General features: G+C 41.2%; 3 protein-coding genes and 1 long non-coding RNA gene across 5 annotated transcripts in view; 2 read left to right on the top strand and 2 right to left on the bottom strand.

Moving 5' to 3' along the window:
- LOC121891694 (IQ calmodulin-binding motif-containing protein 1-like) overlaps window positions 1-6,560 on the bottom strand; it is a 31,438-nt gene extending 24,878 nt beyond the window's left edge. The window contains exons 1-2 of the mRNA XM_042404251.1: window positions 6,477-6,560; window positions 1,320-1,441 (exon numbers count right to left, since the gene is read on the bottom strand). The gene's annotated coding sequence lies outside the window, so the exon portion shown is untranslated. The remainder of the gene's footprint in view (window positions 1-1,319; window positions 1,442-6,476) is intronic.
- Window positions 1-17,355, top strand: part of LOC121891678 (protein NLRC3-like) — a 1,105,688-nt gene that overhangs the window by 71,767 nt on the left and 1,016,566 nt on the right. The gene's annotated exons all lie outside the window — the stretch shown is intronic.
- Window positions 1-17,355, top strand: part of LOC121891669 (kalirin-like) — a 55,375-nt gene that overhangs the window by 15,555 nt on the left and 22,465 nt on the right. For both annotated transcript variants that reach the window (XM_042404185.1, XM_042404184.1), the window contains exons 10-36: window positions 26-160; window positions 254-346; window positions 467-589; window positions 1,337-1,453; window positions 2,239-2,313; window positions 2,720-2,842; window positions 2,967-3,019; window positions 3,683-3,830; window positions 3,916-4,097; window positions 4,179-4,276; window positions 5,419-5,582; window positions 6,540-6,659; window positions 6,979-7,058; window positions 7,236-7,374; window positions 7,465-7,599; window positions 8,673-8,835; window positions 9,450-9,565; window positions 10,324-10,446; window positions 10,532-10,714; window positions 10,826-10,950; window positions 11,032-11,098; window positions 12,268-12,377; window positions 12,704-12,773; window positions 12,869-12,958; window positions 14,237-14,329; window positions 14,959-15,070; window positions 15,543-15,733. In XM_042404185.1, the coding sequence (XP_042260119.1) occupies window positions 26-160; window positions 254-346; window positions 467-589; window positions 1,337-1,453; window positions 2,239-2,313; window positions 2,720-2,842; window positions 2,967-3,019; window positions 3,683-3,830; window positions 3,916-4,097; window positions 4,179-4,276; window positions 5,419-5,582; window positions 6,540-6,659; window positions 6,979-7,058; window positions 7,236-7,374; window positions 7,465-7,599; window positions 8,673-8,835; window positions 9,450-9,565; window positions 10,324-10,446; window positions 10,532-10,714; window positions 10,826-10,950; window positions 11,032-11,098; window positions 12,268-12,377; window positions 12,704-12,773; window positions 12,869-12,958; window positions 14,237-14,329; window positions 14,959-15,070; window positions 15,543-15,733 (3,228 nt within the window). The remainder of the gene's footprint in view (window positions 1-25; window positions 161-253; window positions 347-466; window positions 590-1,336; window positions 1,454-2,238; window positions 2,314-2,719; window positions 2,843-2,966; window positions 3,020-3,682; window positions 3,831-3,915; window positions 4,098-4,178; window positions 4,277-5,418; window positions 5,583-6,539; window positions 6,660-6,978; window positions 7,059-7,235; window positions 7,375-7,464; window positions 7,600-8,672; window positions 8,836-9,449; window positions 9,566-10,323; window positions 10,447-10,531; window positions 10,715-10,825; window positions 10,951-11,031; window positions 11,099-12,267; window positions 12,378-12,703; window positions 12,774-12,868; window positions 12,959-14,236; window positions 14,330-14,958; window positions 15,071-15,542; window positions 15,734-17,355) is intronic.
- On the bottom strand, window positions 10,643-15,576 carry LOC121891758. The gene is made up of 3 exons (XR_006094137.1): window positions 15,495-15,576; window positions 12,274-12,380; window positions 10,643-10,728 (listed from the first exon to the last, which is right to left on the bottom strand). It is a non-coding gene; the product is annotated as an uncharacterized LOC121891758 (long non-coding RNA).

Raw genomic sequence — 17,355 nt, 5'->3', positions numbered from 1 at the left:
TGTCTGACCACCTGTCTGTCTGCAGGTCAGTGAGAGTGGTAAAGCCTTATTGGACGTCCTCCAGCGTTGCCCAGCGTCAGATTCTGACGACTCAGCGACCAAACCAGACTTCACGGCCGCCACGCACGGCATCATGGGAGTTCTGCACCAGGTCATGCAGGTACGGCTCCCTTTAACCTGTCTCACCTCCTCTTGTCTCACTGTCGCTGACCAGCAGACAAGGTGGACTGATCTGAGCTGATTTCTGTCACAGGGTCACCATGAGGTAGAGGGGGCGTGGCAGCACCGGAAGCTCCGCCTCCACCAGCGCCTGCAGCTGTGTGTGTTTCAACAGGACGTCAGACAGGTATGACTCTCTCTCAGCGGGTGATGTCACCTTTCACAACCCAGATTTAAATCCGGGTTCACGCCTCGTGCACAGAATCCTGCTCCGTCACGTTCTGAACACATCATGTCTGTCTGTCAGGTGTTGGACTGGGTGGAGCAGCACGGCGAGGTTTTCCTGAACAAACACAGCGGCGTGGGGAAATCTCTGCACCGAGCGCGAGCGCTGCAGAAACGCCACGACGACTTCCAGCAGGTTGCCCAGGTAACACACATGGCAACTACACTGACAGCTGGACTTAACTGCAAACTATTTGCAAAATAACAAACGCTACATATTAGAAATATATAATTTTTGGGGTATAAGGTCTGAACAGAATAAGTATGAATGGCAAAAGAAAATTCGGAGTGATGCTTGTTTCCGTTTGCTGCAAATATGCAAATATTTGAAGTGTTGTTGAAAAAAACAGCTGTGGAGCAACAGTCCAACCTTAAACAGTGAAAAACAACGTAGAAAACAGTCACATGCTTCACGTACGTCATGATTCACTTTGTGTAACTTGTTAAAACTTTAATATTTTGTGTTGTTTTAGTATTTTCAGCATTTATACTCAGATTTTGAGGCACAAATTGAGAAATTCGAAGAAAACCGGCGGATGAAAATGCACTTAATGTGAAGATGTTAACTTATTACTATAACCTCAGGATTAATAAATGCAAATGTGCAAATTACTTTAATTTTAAGATGTGTTTTTGTAACGTAAAACTGTCATTAAAGAGTAACTTAATAAAGGGTTAAAGGCAGCGTTTTGCTGCCCCCTCTGGTCGAAAGTTTCAAGCGTGTTGCACCTTTAAACACATCCAACAGGGATGTGATGATGCACCTGTACATTTTCAGGGAGTCTGAACTTCAAAATAGAAAAAGTAAAAAAGTGTGTAAAGTAAAAAGTAAGAGAGGGTTGAGGAAGGAGCTGGTTAAGACACTTTGAACGTACCTGTGTGTGTTTGTCAGAACACTTACACCAACGCAGAGAAGCTTCTGGAGGCGGCCGATCAGCTGGCTCAGTCCGGAGAGTGTAAGGAGGAGGAGATCTACCAGGCGGCCAGAGACCTGGAGCTGCGCATGCAGGTAACCGACACACAGAGAGAAACGAATGAATGAATGAATGAATGAATGAATGAACACGTGTTTTTGTTTTACACTCAAAATGAGCAGAAAAAGTCGTCTTTGGACACTTTGAATCTCACATAGATGTCATTTTTAGTTCAGTTTCTGCAGTTTTGGGACCTTTTTGATGATTTTTACTTTCTTTTTGTTTCTGTTTTTGCAATTTTGTTTTTGTTTTTTGAGTTATTTCACTTATTTCTTTAATCTTTTCATATGTTTTATCTATTTTATTGTTACTGTTGTTGTGTGGACCCCAGGAAGCTAATGGGGGTTCAAATAAAGAAGACAAGAGGAGGAGAGGAGGAGGAGGAGGAGGGGGGGAGGAAGATAGGAGGAGGAAGAGAAGAGGAGGGATATGGAGGAGGGGGCAAGATAGGAGGAGGAGGTTGGGAGGGAAATATGAAGAGGAGGAGAGGAGGAAGAGAGGAGGAGGCAGGGGGAAGTAGAGGAGGAAAGAGCAGTCACAGAATTCACTGGAAGACATTTACTCTGAAAAGCAGCTACAGGAAGTTCTGAGTTTGCATAATAAATGAGGCCGATACTTTTCTTTACATTCAAGTGCGCCTTCATGTTTAGAGAAGAGCAGCTGATGTGTTGTTAGTATGTTGTTAATATGTTGTTAGTATGTTGTTAGTATGTTGTTAATATGTTGTTAATATGTTGTTAGTATGTTGTTAATATGTTGTTAGTATGTTGTTAATATGTTGTTAGTATGTTGTATGTCAGTGACATGTATTTGTGTGCAGGCGTTCATTCAGAGGGTTGAACAGAGGAAGCTGCTGCTGGACCTCGCTGTGTCCTTCTACACACACACCAAGGAGGTAACACACACACACACACACACACACACACACACACACACACACACACACACACACACACACACACGTACTGTCATATTTTTATATGAATCAGTTTTTTAAGGGTTCATGAATGTGACTGTGAGCGTTATTACATCATCATCAGCAAACATATTAACACTGCTTCATTATCCTCCTCTTCCTCTCTACTCCTCCTTCCCTTCCTCCCCCTCCTCTTCTTTTTCTCCTCCTCCTCTCTCCTGCTCCCCCCCTCCTCCTCCTCCTCCTCCTATCTTCCTCTTCCTCTCCTCGTCTTATCTTACTCCCCCTCACTCCCCTTTATCTTTCTCCTCCTCCTCCTCTCCTCCTCTTATCTTCCTCCTCACACCCCCCCCCCCCCCCCCCCCCCCCCCTCCTCCCCCTCCAGCTGTCAGTGTGGATGGAGGGCCTCCAGAAGCAGTTGTCATCAGATTTGTGTGTTTGTCCAGACACAGTTGAAGCTCTACAGACTCTCATCAGTCAGCAGCAGCAGCAGCAGGCCAACACACAGGTACCAGCCGACCTCTGACCTCTGACCTGAACCCTAACCCAGTCATAACAGCCTAACACCTTCCTGACCTCTGACCCCCGACCTCTAACCCTCACACTAACCCTGCCTCTAACCCCACCCACAGGAAGCTGCGATGAGTGTCATCCGGGAAGGAGAAGACCTCATCCTGCAACTCAGGTACACACAGAGAGTGTGGGTGCGTTTGATTCACGCCTCACTGCTGCACCGTTTGTTTGTGCGTTTGTTTCGGGTTTGCAAAACCTGTGCAGGTGCGTTTATTTTAGGCCTCAGGGCAGCTCTGTGGCCCATGTGATGTATTCTGTGTGGGTGTGTTTGTTTTCTAGTTTGTGTAGAATGTGTGGGTGCGTTTATTTTGCAGGTTGAGCATGTTTGTTTTCACGTTTGGGTGCATTTTTTTTTTTTTTATTAGTTTGTATAATATGTGTGGGTGTGCGTTTGTTTCATTCCCCAGGGCAGCTCCGAGGCCTGTGTGGAGTTTGTGTTTGTAATCATTGTGGGTGCGTTTGTTTTCAGGTTTGTTTTCTAGTGTATATAACTTGTGTACATGTGTTTGTTTTACTGCTCAGGACAGCTCAGAGGTGGAGTTGGGTGTATGTAATCATTGTGGGTGTGTTTGTTTTCAGGTTTATGACTCGTGTGGGTGCGTTTGTTTTCTAGTTTTGTATAATCGGTGTAGATGCGTTTGATTAATCTGAAAAGGTGCGTTTGTTTTCAGATTTGTTTAACCAGTGTGGGTGCGTTTGATTTCTAGTTTGTATAGTCTGTTTGGATTTGTTTGTTTTCAGGTTTGGATAATCAGTTTGGGTGTGTTTGTTTCAGGCCCCAGGGTAGCTCGGTGGGCCATGTGGAGTCGGTGCTGCAGCAGCTGGAGGAGTCTCATGTTCAGCTGGAGGAACTTTTCCACCAGCGGAAAATCCGATTGGACATTTACCTGCAGCTCCGCATCCTGCAACAGTGCACGCTGGAGGTAATCAGTTATCAATACTTAACACATCCTGAACCTCCTTCTGCTGTGTCAGGGTTGTGTATTATTGTTGGTTTGTGTTGCCTAGGTAACCGGGGAGATGGACGCCTGGAAGCAGGACCTCCAGAAACAGTCCCAGGACTTCTCCGCTGAGAAGCTAGCAGCGCCGCGGCTAGCTGACGCAAACCAGGACAAGCTGGCACTGGGCCAGTCCCGGCTGGTGGAGGCTAGCCCAGAGGCGCTAACGCTAGCACAGCAGCGCATCCACAGGTAAATTGGCCAGTGTGATGATATCATAGTGGCTCAATACAAAAATGGCAGTTTTTTATTGGTTGACTGATTGATCTACAGGCACATGGAGCGGAGGCTGGCTATGAACAACATGATCTATGAGGTCATCCAGCAAGGTCACGACCTTCAGCAGTACATCACTGAGGTCCAGGCGTCAGGTGAGTCGCACTGCTGCTGTTTGATTCAGTTTAATTTTATTGTAAAGCACTTTGTAACCCTGTTTTGAAAAGTGCTGCATAAATACAGTTTAGTATTATTATTTATTATTTCTGCTACTGCTGGTATGATTAGTACTTTGATTACGTTCCACTGCATCAGAAACGTAGAGCTGGGCGTCATCGGCATATCGACGGAAACATGCGCCGTGTTTCTGAATTATACGATCTGGCAGCTTGTATTTACAGGAAAGAACGAGATTTGAGACTTCAGACAAACATTTCTGACAAATGTTGGAAAGGATGGACTGAGTTTATCAAACCATTTAGGTCGGACTTTCAGTAAAATTGTATCACTTGTACTGTAACAAACATGGTTCCCTGCTACTATCAGTTATGAGTTAACATAATTGACTATAACAAGTCAAATAAGTTGGATAAATGATCTGTAAGACACAAAGACAAACTACAGACTTGTGATTGCTTAGCCTCTTTTTTCTTTTCTCATGGCATCTTATTTGATTTATCTCTCTTTTTTTAACTATTATTACATATTTAAAATGTGTATAATGCATTTGTTGGTTCTCTATTCTTTGATGGCGGCAAACAACCATGAACTGTGAAAAAGCACAAAGAGTTCAGAGTTCAGAACAGCCACATAATAAAACATTTATATCATCTTTCTACCTCCTGTGAGAATAGAGCAGAATAGAGTAGAACACAGTAGAACACAGTAGAACAGAATAGAGTAGAACACAGTAGAAGACAGTAGAACAGAATAGAGTAGATGTAGTCAGCCTCAGTCTGACCGGTTCAGTAACACTCATGATATTAGGGGGGAAAGAGGGGGGGCAGAGAGGATAATGGGGGGAGGAGGGAAAAGGGGGATGGGGTTGCCATGGAAACTGCTCTCTGAAGCACACGGCTGGTCCCCATGGAAACCAGTGTATTGAATTTGCCATGGAGACACACACACACACACACACACACACGCATGAGCAAACACACACACACACACACACTGATAAGTCTATACTTCTGAGGACCTTCACTGATGTAATGCATTTTCTCCTGAGCCCCTGACATACAATATGATGGTGTTTCTGGTGTGTGTGTGTGTGTATGTGTGTGTGTGTGTGTCTCAGGTATCGAGCTGTCGGAGGCGGAGGGCGGTCTCTCCCCTCAGGTGGAGGAGCTGCAGCACCTCCTGCAGGACAAGCAGAAGGAGCTGCAGCAGATCGCAGATCACACGCACACACACCTGGAGCAGAACCTGCAGCTGAGACACCTGCAGAGCCAGGTCAAACAGGTAACACACACACATACACACACACACACCTGCAGAGCCAGGTCAACAGGTAACACACACACATACACACACACACCTGCAGAGCCAGGTCAAACAGGTAACACACACACATACACACACACACCTGCAGAGCCAGGTCAAACAGGTAACACACACACATACACACACACACACCTGCAGAGCCAGGTCAACAGGTAACACACACACATACACACACACACCTGCAGAGCCAGGTCAAACAGGTAACACACACACATACACACACACACCTACAGAGCCAGGTCAAACAGGTAACACACACACATACACACACACACACACACCTGCAGAGCCAGGTCAACAGGTAACACACACACATACACACACACACCTGCAGAGCCAGGTCAAACAGGTAACACACACACATACACACACACACCTGCAGAGGCAGGTCAAACAGGTAACACACACACATACACACACACACACCTGCAGAGCCAGGTCAACAGGTAACACACACACATGCACGCACCTGCAGAGCCAGGTCAACAGGTAACACACACACACACACACACACCTGCAGAGCCAGGTCAAACAGGTAACACACACACATACACACACACACACCTACAGAGCCAGGTCAACAGGTAACACACACACACACACACACACACACACCTGCAGAGCCAGGTCAACAGGTAACACACACACACACACACACTTGCAGAGCCATGTCAACAGGTAACACACACACACACACACACACACACACCTGCAGAGCCATGTCAACAGGTAACACACACACACACACACACACACCTGCAGAGCCAGGTCAACAGGTAACACACACACACACACACACACCTGCAGAGCCAGGTCAACAGGTAACACACACACACACACACACACACACACCTGCAGGTCAGGTGACATCCAGGTACTGTAGCAGGGCTGATCTCCCGTCTGTCTGTGTGTCAGGTGCTTGGTTGGATCACAGAGGGGGAAGTCATGCTGTCGTCCTGCATGTTGAACTCCAGCTGTTTGTCTGAAGCAGAGCAGCTGCAGAGGGAGCACGAGCGCCTCCAACAGGCCATCGAGGTTACTGCGCACACACATACACACACACACACACACACACACACACACACACACACATACACACAGAACAGAATACACCTTTTAGTAGAAATTATATAAGGTAATGATGATTAAATGACTTTCAGATGTTCTGCTGAGGTCTTTGTTTACAAATAGGAAAGTTGAGGCGAGACTAATGTACCCACTTGTTCATCACTGCAGACAGATGCGATGGTTACCATGGCAACGGTACACTAACAAGGAGTTCATACACTATGATTAATGCCGGATTTACAGAAATAATGTGGATATACCTGTGTGTCTGTGTGTGTGTGTGCAGGCTCTCCTCCATGCCGACTCCCTGCAGAGGACTCATCAGGTGGCTCTGGCTCTGCAGCAGAGAGCAGAGCTGCTGGTCAGGTTAGTTATTAATGCTCAGTTAACACTGAATGTCACATTATTGATCCGTTCACCACATGTCCTTTAAATGTTACAATCCTTGATAGTTTGGTTTCCTTCAGTTATGATGAAAGAGTAATTTGTCCTGAGTAAACACACTGTCCCATTTATCTGACCTCTGACCCCCCCCCTCATCAGGTCAGGTCACTATGATCCAGATGCAGTGAGGTCTTGTGCCCAGACGGTGGCGCTGCACTGGCAGACTCTGATGCTGAGGATCGAGGACCGGCTCAAACTGGTCAACGCCTCCGCCGCCTTCTACAGGACCTCCCAGCAGGTACCACGGACTGACTGTCTGCCTCTCTACCTACCTGTCTGTCTGAGTCTCCACCTGTACCACCACCTGTCTGTCTGTCTGTGTCTGCAGGTGTGCGGGGTGCTGGAGAGTCTGGAGCAGGAGTACCGCAGGGAGGAGGACTGGTGTGGAGGAGGAGACAGACAGCCGGAGCAGCTGCTGCCTCTCATCAACAAACACATGGAGCAGAAGGAGGCCTTTCTCAAGGTGAGGAGAGCTGGAAAAGTCTTGAAAAGTCTTGAAATGTCTTGAAATGTCTTGGTTGAGTGCAGAAATGATCCATCCATCCTTCCATCATCATGTACGAGTCCAGGTTGTGGTGGCAGCAGATTAAACATCGTAGCTCAGATGTTCTTCTCCCCTATCATGTCTTAAGCCGCCCAGTTTCTGACCTGCCAGAAATCCAATCGAACGATTGTCTGACAGCCAGATAGTTGATTGATCAGGCAATTAATCAGATGTCGTATCCTCAAAGTATGTCAAACGACAACAAATCTGAGAGAAACTCATGCTGAATCCTATAATTAGTCAGAATTTGGGGTTCATTTCAGTGAACATGTAAATATTTGACTCTCGCCCTTGAGTTGGGTCACGGCAAGAATTTTAATTATAATCTACAACTGAAACAATCAATTAATTCATAGACAGATCAGTCGTGAACCATTTTAATAATTGGTGAATCATCATTTATTGCGTCAAAATGCCAAACATTCTCTAATTTTAGCTGTTTAAATGTAAAGATTTGCTGCTTTTCTTTGTAATATATGACGTGTATGATGTGAAATATTGTGCAGTCACAACTAATTAATAAGAACAGGATATTTAATATACTAGAGAGGTTGAAATCGTACTTTCATATCCTTGAATAATTGCAATGACATTTAATACAGAATTATCTTGTGTGTCTTTTTTTGATCGTCTTGTGTCATCCCTAAAAGTCTTAAGAAGTTCTGAATTGTATATATTATATATTATTAATTATATTACAATGCCACTGACTGAACCTGAAGTACATCTTTATATATCCTGTGTTTATGTCTGTTTTTAACTTTTTTTATTTCCTTTATAAAGGTTTCTATTCTTTTAAATTTGCATTTTAATGTTTTCTGCTGTTTTTCTTTATTAATGATTATAAAACATTATGTAAAGCACCTTGAATGATGCATGAAAATGTGCAAATAAATGAACTTATTGTCTATATAAGAACAGGTACGTCTGTAAAAGTCGACGTGCTGGTGTAATATCATAGGTCTCTAACAGTCTTGTTTCCATGGCGATAGGCCTGCACACTGGCGAGGCGTAACGCTGAAGTTTTCCTCAAGTACATCCACCGCAACAGCGTCACCATGGCAAACATCTCTGGCCACAGCGTCACCGTTTCCGGGGTAACAGGGGTCACCGAGGTCACCGGACACTCCAGGGTACCGGAGCAACAGGTCAAAGGTGAACGAACACACACAGAAGTACACGTGTATCGTTTAGTGTGAGTTTAAATAGAGAAGTACAGTGGAGCCAGTATAGAGCCCTGAGGAACGCCACAGTTAATACATATGTGCAGTTTATTGATATTTTTTACTGATGTAGGTGAAAGGAAGGATGTGTGATGATATCGTTCAAAGGAAGAGCTGGCGAAGTTCTCATTTTGAAGACGTTTATTAGACGATGGCCATCGGGTCCATTCCATGTACAAAGATGGTCTGGGCAACATACCACTGTCGATGCATTGCTTATATGGGGTTACACATCTGTATCTTATCACATGAATAACATGTTTTCCATGGGCACTACTTCAGTTGGGAGCCATCCATCATGTAATTGACAGCTACCTCACAACATATTATGTGTCACAACATACCACATCTGGAACAGTTCCAAACTTGACCATGGATCCATTGTTTGTATCTCTAAGGCCCCCCCGAAGGGCTATACCATATTACCTAAGGGGACATGCAGACTCTGGAATGTTTATGTCACATGTCCAACACCCAAAATCAGTAAAGTATATAGGGTCAGATAAAAATCATACTAACAGTAGCTGTGTGTTTGTGTGTTTGCAGGTATCCTCAGTGAGTTGCTCCAGAGGGAAAACAGAGTTCTTCATTTCTGGACTTTAAAGAAACGTCGACTGGACCAGTGTCAGCAGTACCTGATGTTCCAGAGCCACGCCCAGCAGGTAGACCCCAAACTGTACCATTTCTGTTCCTTCCATCCTCGTTCACGCCAGCATCATTTTGAAGAGACGGAAATGACTCATGACAGCATCTCATCTGTCCTATAATATGTTGAAATAAAAATATTATAGGAGCAATTTAAACATCTGATGCTCCAAAACCAATTATATAAAATGGGCTATAAGAGTCTATAATTTGTTTGTGAATGGCTAAAGGTATCAGACTGATATTATAGGACTGATAATAACCGTGTCTGTGCATATGACATCAATTTGGACGTCATTTTTCCCGAATGAGCCAAGATGTCAAAAATCAAGAGAAGAGAAGCAAAAAAAGTTTTTGTATTTTATGATTCATTCATCTTTCAGATTAAACCACAACTAGTAATAGTCATTTTATTAATTAACATAAATATTTTTTTAACTTTTAAAACTTGTAGTCTTCAGTTACATCAGCAGTGACATCATCAGCTCCCTCTGGAGACTCAAACGGCTTTATACTAATTTTTACACAGAGAACACATGGAAACACACGCTGAGGTGGAAAATTAATAGAATTCACCTTTAATATTATTTCACAGCAGCTGCAGCGTCCATTTTTCCAGTCCTATCACATTAGCTGACCAATCAGTAAACAGATGTGCACCTGTGCTTCTCCTCTGAGACTCATTTACGTGATTGGAACATCCTGGATGATGGTAGCAGAAGCAGATTCAGCTGAACTGAAAGCACTTTGTATCTAATGTGTGCATTGATTCCAGGCTCTGGATTGGCTGCAGCAGTCAGGTGACCACTACCTGGCCACACACACGTCGCCGGGAGCAGCGGTGGCTGAGACGCAAGAGCTGCTGAACCAGCACCGAGAATTCTGTGTTTCCGCCAAGGTAAGAACCCAAACATAAACACATATATATATACACAAATATATATTTACTAAAATCATTACCTACCCGTCTCTCGCTCTTTCAGCACACCCAGGAAAAGGTTCACCTGCTGATCCAACTGGCCGAGAGCATGCTGGCTAAAGGCCACGCCCACCGCGTGGAGCTTCGTCGCTGCGTCTCCACGGTGGACAAACGTTACCGGGACTTCACCGTCAGGATGGGACAGTACCGCCACCTGCTGGAGACGGCGCTGGGAGGGTGCTCACAGGTAGGGTTTAGTGTCTGGAAGGTTAAAAACGGCAACATTTTTAATAAATATACTGAAAATTTGCTTTTAAGACTTAACTTTCATGACTCTCCTGTACGGTGTCCCTGATAGGACAATAAAGACTTGGAGCTGGAACTGATCCCCAACAGCCTGTCTGACTCAGACCCGGAGGTGAACCTGTCCGACCCGAGCCACCAGGTCAGCGACGAGAAGAGACGCTCCGCCCGCAAGAAGGAGTGAGTAGCATAGAGTTAGTGTTAGTGATCATATTAGTGTTGCACATGCTTTGGTAACACGCGTGTTTGCGTTTTTCTCAGGTACATCATGGCTGAGCTGCTTCAGACGGAGAGAGTCTACGTCAGGGATCTGCAGGAGTGTATCGAGGTACATCTGCTTCATCATAACGCCACAGTACTGCAGAAACCATTTACTGTGTATGGAAGCAAAGAAAGGCTGTAAAAAGATTTGAATCACTGAGACTAAGATTTAATTTTTAAATTTAAATAAACTTATTTATAGCATGTTGAATATTTTACTTTGAGAACCATCTCTTCTCAAAATATGCTTTCCAAAACTTGATTTTAAGGATTTTCAAATTTAGACAGAATAATCAATTCATCCATTAAAAAACTATATTCAACGTACTAAAACTCAGTTTGTAATTCTGTATCTGAAAATATCAAGTAAAATAAAAAAGAAGAAGAAGATAAAGTTGGATAAAAAAATAAATTAAAAATTAAAAATTCGAGGTGAAAAATAAGAAATAATAAAGTTAAACATCTGGAGCTACCCAGTTTAAATGATCAAAGAAATCCGTTTATAGGAATCAGTTTACAAGTTAAATAAGAAACTGTAAACTTGAATTTTACATCTGAATTTAAATACAGCAGTACTTAAGTAACATTAAGTAATCAGTAGTGTACAAATTAAATCCACAATTACGTATTCAGTTAATTATGATATCCAAATTATTATGGCATGTTTTAGCTTCCATACAGTTACCACACAGTACAGCTAAATTAAACATATAAGAGGTTATTGTGACAGACATTACTACATAGTGACATATTTTACCTCATAGTCGCTCATTACATCCCCGACTACTGAATTAGACTTTATTAAATTCCTAAATACCAGATAATAGTTTTTAATTTCATGTAGTATTATGTAAGACAATCTACTTGTAATGCAACTCAGGAGTGTTCCTGTTTATTAATACTAACAGCGCCCTCTGCTGACAGAACTGCAACACACCACAATAACATGTTTACTGTTATTCAGCTAAAATTTATTTATATTCCCAAAACTCTGGTATCAGAGTAACATGATACTGAAACATTTCAGACACTACCATGATTAGATCATGTCTGATCAGGCGTGAACACAAAACCTGGTTCAGGTCGTGTCTTTAGGGGTCTGATCTGCCTGAAGACCTACATGACACCATGTGTTGGCACTCAATACTACTTAAAACCTCTTAATACATGTCACCATGTAGTACTTCATCATACTGGTTGGTACTTGCTGATAGTTAATTCTGTAAACTGGTGCAGACGTACCTGTGGGAGATGACGAGCGGCTCAGAGGACGTTCCTGCTGGTCTGACCAACAAGGACGACATCGTGTTTGGAAACATCCAGGACATCTACGAGTTCCATAACAGGTACTGCAAAATATACAAAATATACTGCAATATGTACCACAGCAGTACACATCCAGGACATCTACGAGTTCCACAACAGGTACTGCAAAATATACAAAATATACTGCAATATGTACCACAGCAGTACACATCCAGGACATCTATGAGTTCCACAACAGGTACTGCAAAATATACAAAATATACAAAATATACTGCAATATGTACCACAGCAGTACACATCCAGGACATGTTCCAAATGCAAACATCCTCATCCTCATTCACCGCTGTAATATGTGTAATATATACTGTAACCTGAACTATAATATCGTGTACTTTGTGTTTTGCAGTATTTTCCTGAAGGAGCTGGAAAACTACGAACAGCTCCCTGAAGACGTTGGACACTGCTTCGTTACCTGGGTAACCGGTTTGGTTCAGTCTGCACGGAGTAAAAGTCTGAATTTCAGATGAAACCACCGTCAGTAAATCTGCGTCTGTGTGTGCGTCTGTTTCAGGCTGATAAGTTCCACATGTACGTGACGTACTGCAGGAACAAACCAGACTCCAGTTTACTGATCCAGCAGCACGGCGTTGGATTCTTCGAGGTCAGGACACCAAACATCTTCACACTTTATGTCTTATCTTAATTCATTTTATCTGTCTCAATGTTTGTTGGTAATAATCATACTTTTGTTCAGTTTATTTTAAAGGTCCTGTAATTTTCTCAAATTTTCTTAAAAAGCAGCTGATTGTAACTAGATTTTCTTGAAGGATGTTGTAGTTTAGTTCTAATTACTGTGTAAAATAAAGATCATTCAATCAGTAAACTTCCATTAGAACTTTTTCACAGCTGACGTTTTGACTTGTAACAGCAGGAAAAGCAAAGGTGTTACTAATAACATTAACGATGGCTCCGTTCTATTCAAGTGTCCCCGTAAACCATGATAGTCAGACTGTGAGGCAGCATTTTATATGAGGACCTTAAAATGAATCAGCTAAACGGAGTTCAGCTACAATTCATTTTATTTTTTACACATATGTTTTTTCTGTGGTGACACGTCAAAATGTCTTCAATGGAAAAAGGTCTATTAATAAATGAATGGAGAGTCTGTTAGCTACTAGACACCACGTCAGCTGCAATATACAAAAAAACGTTCTGTGTAGTTGTAAATAAAAAGCAAACAATTAAACAAATGTGGAAAATAAAATTTCCAATAACAAATTAGTAATTATTTACAGTAGTTATTCAAATTATATAGTATTTATATGTGTAATTTGGTTTAAATGAATCTGTTTTCAGTAAAATTTTAACAATTCTGACTGAAAATAATTTCTTGATGTTTACTTTTTATTACAGCTGCAACAACCCGTTATTTTCATTATCGATTAATCTGATTAGTATTTTCTCGATTAATCATTTTGCCTATTAAACATCAATTATAATATAATATAAAACCCAAAGATATTCAGTTTGTCATACATATTCATGTCATTAAATCAGCACATCTGAGAGGCTGAAACCAGCTGATGTTTGCTCAAAAAATGATTAAAATGATTATTTGATCCACTAAATCCACTAAACGATTAATCAGCTAATCCTTGCAGCTCTACTTTTTGTACAATCGAAGAACATGGTCTCTATTTTTCCTATAGTAACAATATACTGTATTAAAAACGTATAAAAAATATATAAAAATGTGTATGACACGAAAAATGTATGAATAATATGTATGAATTAACATCCAGGAACTGTGAAAACAAAGACAGAATTACTGTAAAATCAAGTGATCCTTTAGTTGTTGCTGTATTTAAACACTTCAGTTAAGGATTGATAGAAGCTTGCAGTCTTGTGGTGATAAATAACTTTTATGTTGTGTTTGCAGGAGGTCCAGAGGAGACATGGTCTAGCTAACTCCATCTCCTCAGCTCTCATCAAACCAGTTCAGAGAATCACCAAATACCAGCTGCTGCTCAAGGTAACGCCGCTCAATATTCCTGATTCACGGCGCACATTCTGAATATTTCCTTGTTGTCACATGAGACCAAAAAAAAATATCTCTTCCAGTGTGTAAAATTTAGAGGGAAACTTGGCTGAGAGGAGCTGAACGTTTCTTCCTTCTGGCTGTTTAGAAAACACAACACCTCTGAGGATTTCACTGAGCGCCGCTCTAAATCCAAAACAGTTTTTATGGAGCACAGAGAAGATAGCGTTTGTGTGCCCAGAAGGAGAGATGAAAAACATTTTATGTCAGTTTGAAAACTTTATTGTACCTGGAGCTCAGCGTACGTCCATATAGAAGAGTTTGTTTTTCTATCTGTTCAAGGAAACACAAGCTTTTTAAAAATATAAAGGTTATCTGCTGGATTTGTTTTATTGGAAAACAATTAAACTACTCCATACTTATTATACTAATTAAGCATATCATCACATTTTCACTCTGTTTTAACCAGAATGTTTTGCTTTTGCTGACAGAAATGGTGGACAAAAGAGAAAATATGTTTGTTAAGAACATTTAGAATAACAGGTTTTAAATGAATAACTAAGAATAAGCTGCAGAAATATAAACAGAATATCTCTGATCAACTTATTTCGGTGTTTGTGTAGGAGTTGCTGGCGTGCTGCGAGGAGGGAAAAGGCGAGATAAAGGAAGGACTGGACGTGATGCTGAGTGTCCCAAAGAGAGCGAACGATGCTATGCACGTTAGCATGCTGGAAGGTAACAAACACATGAAGTCAGAACACAATCCCAACATCATGCACAACACATATAGTAATCACTAGCATTTTAAAATTGGGTCCAATTGATTTCAGGTAAGAACGACAACATGTGTTTACGAAGAACTTTGGAAATTCTTGCAGTTGGTCTTTAGGTTGATGTGCGTTTTGCAGCTGTACATTAAAAGGCCTTTAGAGAAGACTCCAGGCTTACATCACTGTTCCTCTAGCTGCAGGACTTCTACTGTGAAGCAGATGTTAGTCTTTTACTGTTAACAAGCTGGAGGCCTTTTACCTTGAGACAGAAGGAGAGGTTTTACTGTGAGGCAGCTGAAGGGCTTTACTGTCTCTTATTTTTGTTGTGAAGGACATTCGTGTTGCAGGAAAAACTTTCCTTAAGCTTAAAATGTACTAAGAGATAAAACCTGACATGCTGAAGGATGTTTTCCTTCTCGCTGTGATGTCACCGTCAGGTCTGGAGGAGGGTCTGGAGGTGCAGGGCGAGCTCCTCCTGCAGGACTCCTTCCTGGTTTGGGAGCCGAAGTCTCTGATCAGGAAGGGACGAGACCGACACCTCTTCCTCTTTGAGCTGTCACTCATCTTCAGCAAGGAGATTAAAGACTCGTCCGGACGAACCAAATACCTCTACAAGAGCAGACTGAGGGTAACACACACACACACACACACACACACACACACACAGACACACACACACACACACACACAGACACACACACACACACACACACATACACACACACACACATACACACACACATACACACACATACACACACACACATACATACACATACACACACACACACACACACACACACACACACACACACACACACATACACACACACATACATACACACACATACACACACACACACACACACACACACACACACACACACACACACACACACACACACACACAGACACACACACACACACACACACACATACATACACACACACACACACACACACACACACATACACACACAGACACACACACACATACATACACACACACACACACACACACACATACACACACACACACACACACACACACACACACACATACAGACACACACAGACACACACACACACACACACACACACACACACACACACATTTAAATACACACATACATTACAGTTATGGTACATAAATAATTACACATCCAGGTAGTTAGTTTACTGCCAGTAAAAGGTTTCAGTAGAAAAGAATAAAACACAAAATAAAGATTTTCTACAGATGAAAGGTGAAGTCTGAAGCTTATTTACCTTAAAACACAATTTATTTTACAATAAAAATCACAATACACATAAAATTATAATATTCAAAACATAAAAATTATACATTTCTTATTTTTTCATTGAATTATTACATTTTTTTAAACCTTTTTTTTAAAGTATAGCATATTTAGTTATTTAAAAACTAAATGTTTTCAGTTCATTCCTTTAATTATGATTTGTCTCTTTTAAAAATGCGTAACTCATATTACTTTTGTGTACTTTTTGATTGTATTTTATTTTTAACTTTACATGATTTGCACAACTTTAAAAGTTTCTAAATGTAAACTGTCTTTCATGATCATTAATATTATTAATTTATTCATTAATAATACATACACATTGTTTTTGTGGTTTATGGGGACATTTTACTGTATTCAGACGTGGAGTTTATTATCTATGAAGCTTTTTGAGTGAAACCTCTAATGGTCATGTGTTTGGAAATACTAGTATTTAAAAAAAAAGACATTGATCACTTAAGTTTGTCTAGTTAATTTTTTGTGAAAAGAATAAGTCAGTGTTCTCATTATTAACAGTATGTGAACACTAAACATATCGTGTACTTGACTTCCTGTGTCGAAAAAACTCATGAGTTTCATTCTAAGACAGTAAATATTCCCAAACCAGTATGATCATGCTTTATGGGGACATTTTGCTGTATTCATAATAATAATAATAATAATAATAATAAACTTTATTTATATAACACCTTTCATAACATTAAGTGCAGCTCAAAGTGCTTTACAGAAAGAGGTAAAAACAAGCAAGAAGGCAAAAAAGATATTTTATAATATTAAAAGAAAGGAGAAAGATAAATACAATAAACAATAAAAAACTACAGTGATAAAAAAAAGGGGTAAAATTATGAGATAAAAAACATAAAACAGGTAGTAAATAAGCTGTTAACAGTAAAAGGCAAATAAAAGGTTGATTTAAGACCATAAAAATAACATAATTATAATAATTGTTTTATTA

Source organism: Thunnus maccoyii, chromosome 24, assembly GCF_910596095.1.
Source record: "Thunnus maccoyii chromosome 24, fThuMac1.1, whole genome shotgun sequence".
In the NCBI taxonomy this organism is placed as follows: Eukaryota; Metazoa; Chordata; class Actinopteri; order Scombriformes; family Scombridae; genus Thunnus; species Thunnus maccoyii.
The sequence above is the reverse complement of the archived record's forward strand: the minus strand, read 5'-3'. Positions and strand labels throughout refer to the sequence as shown.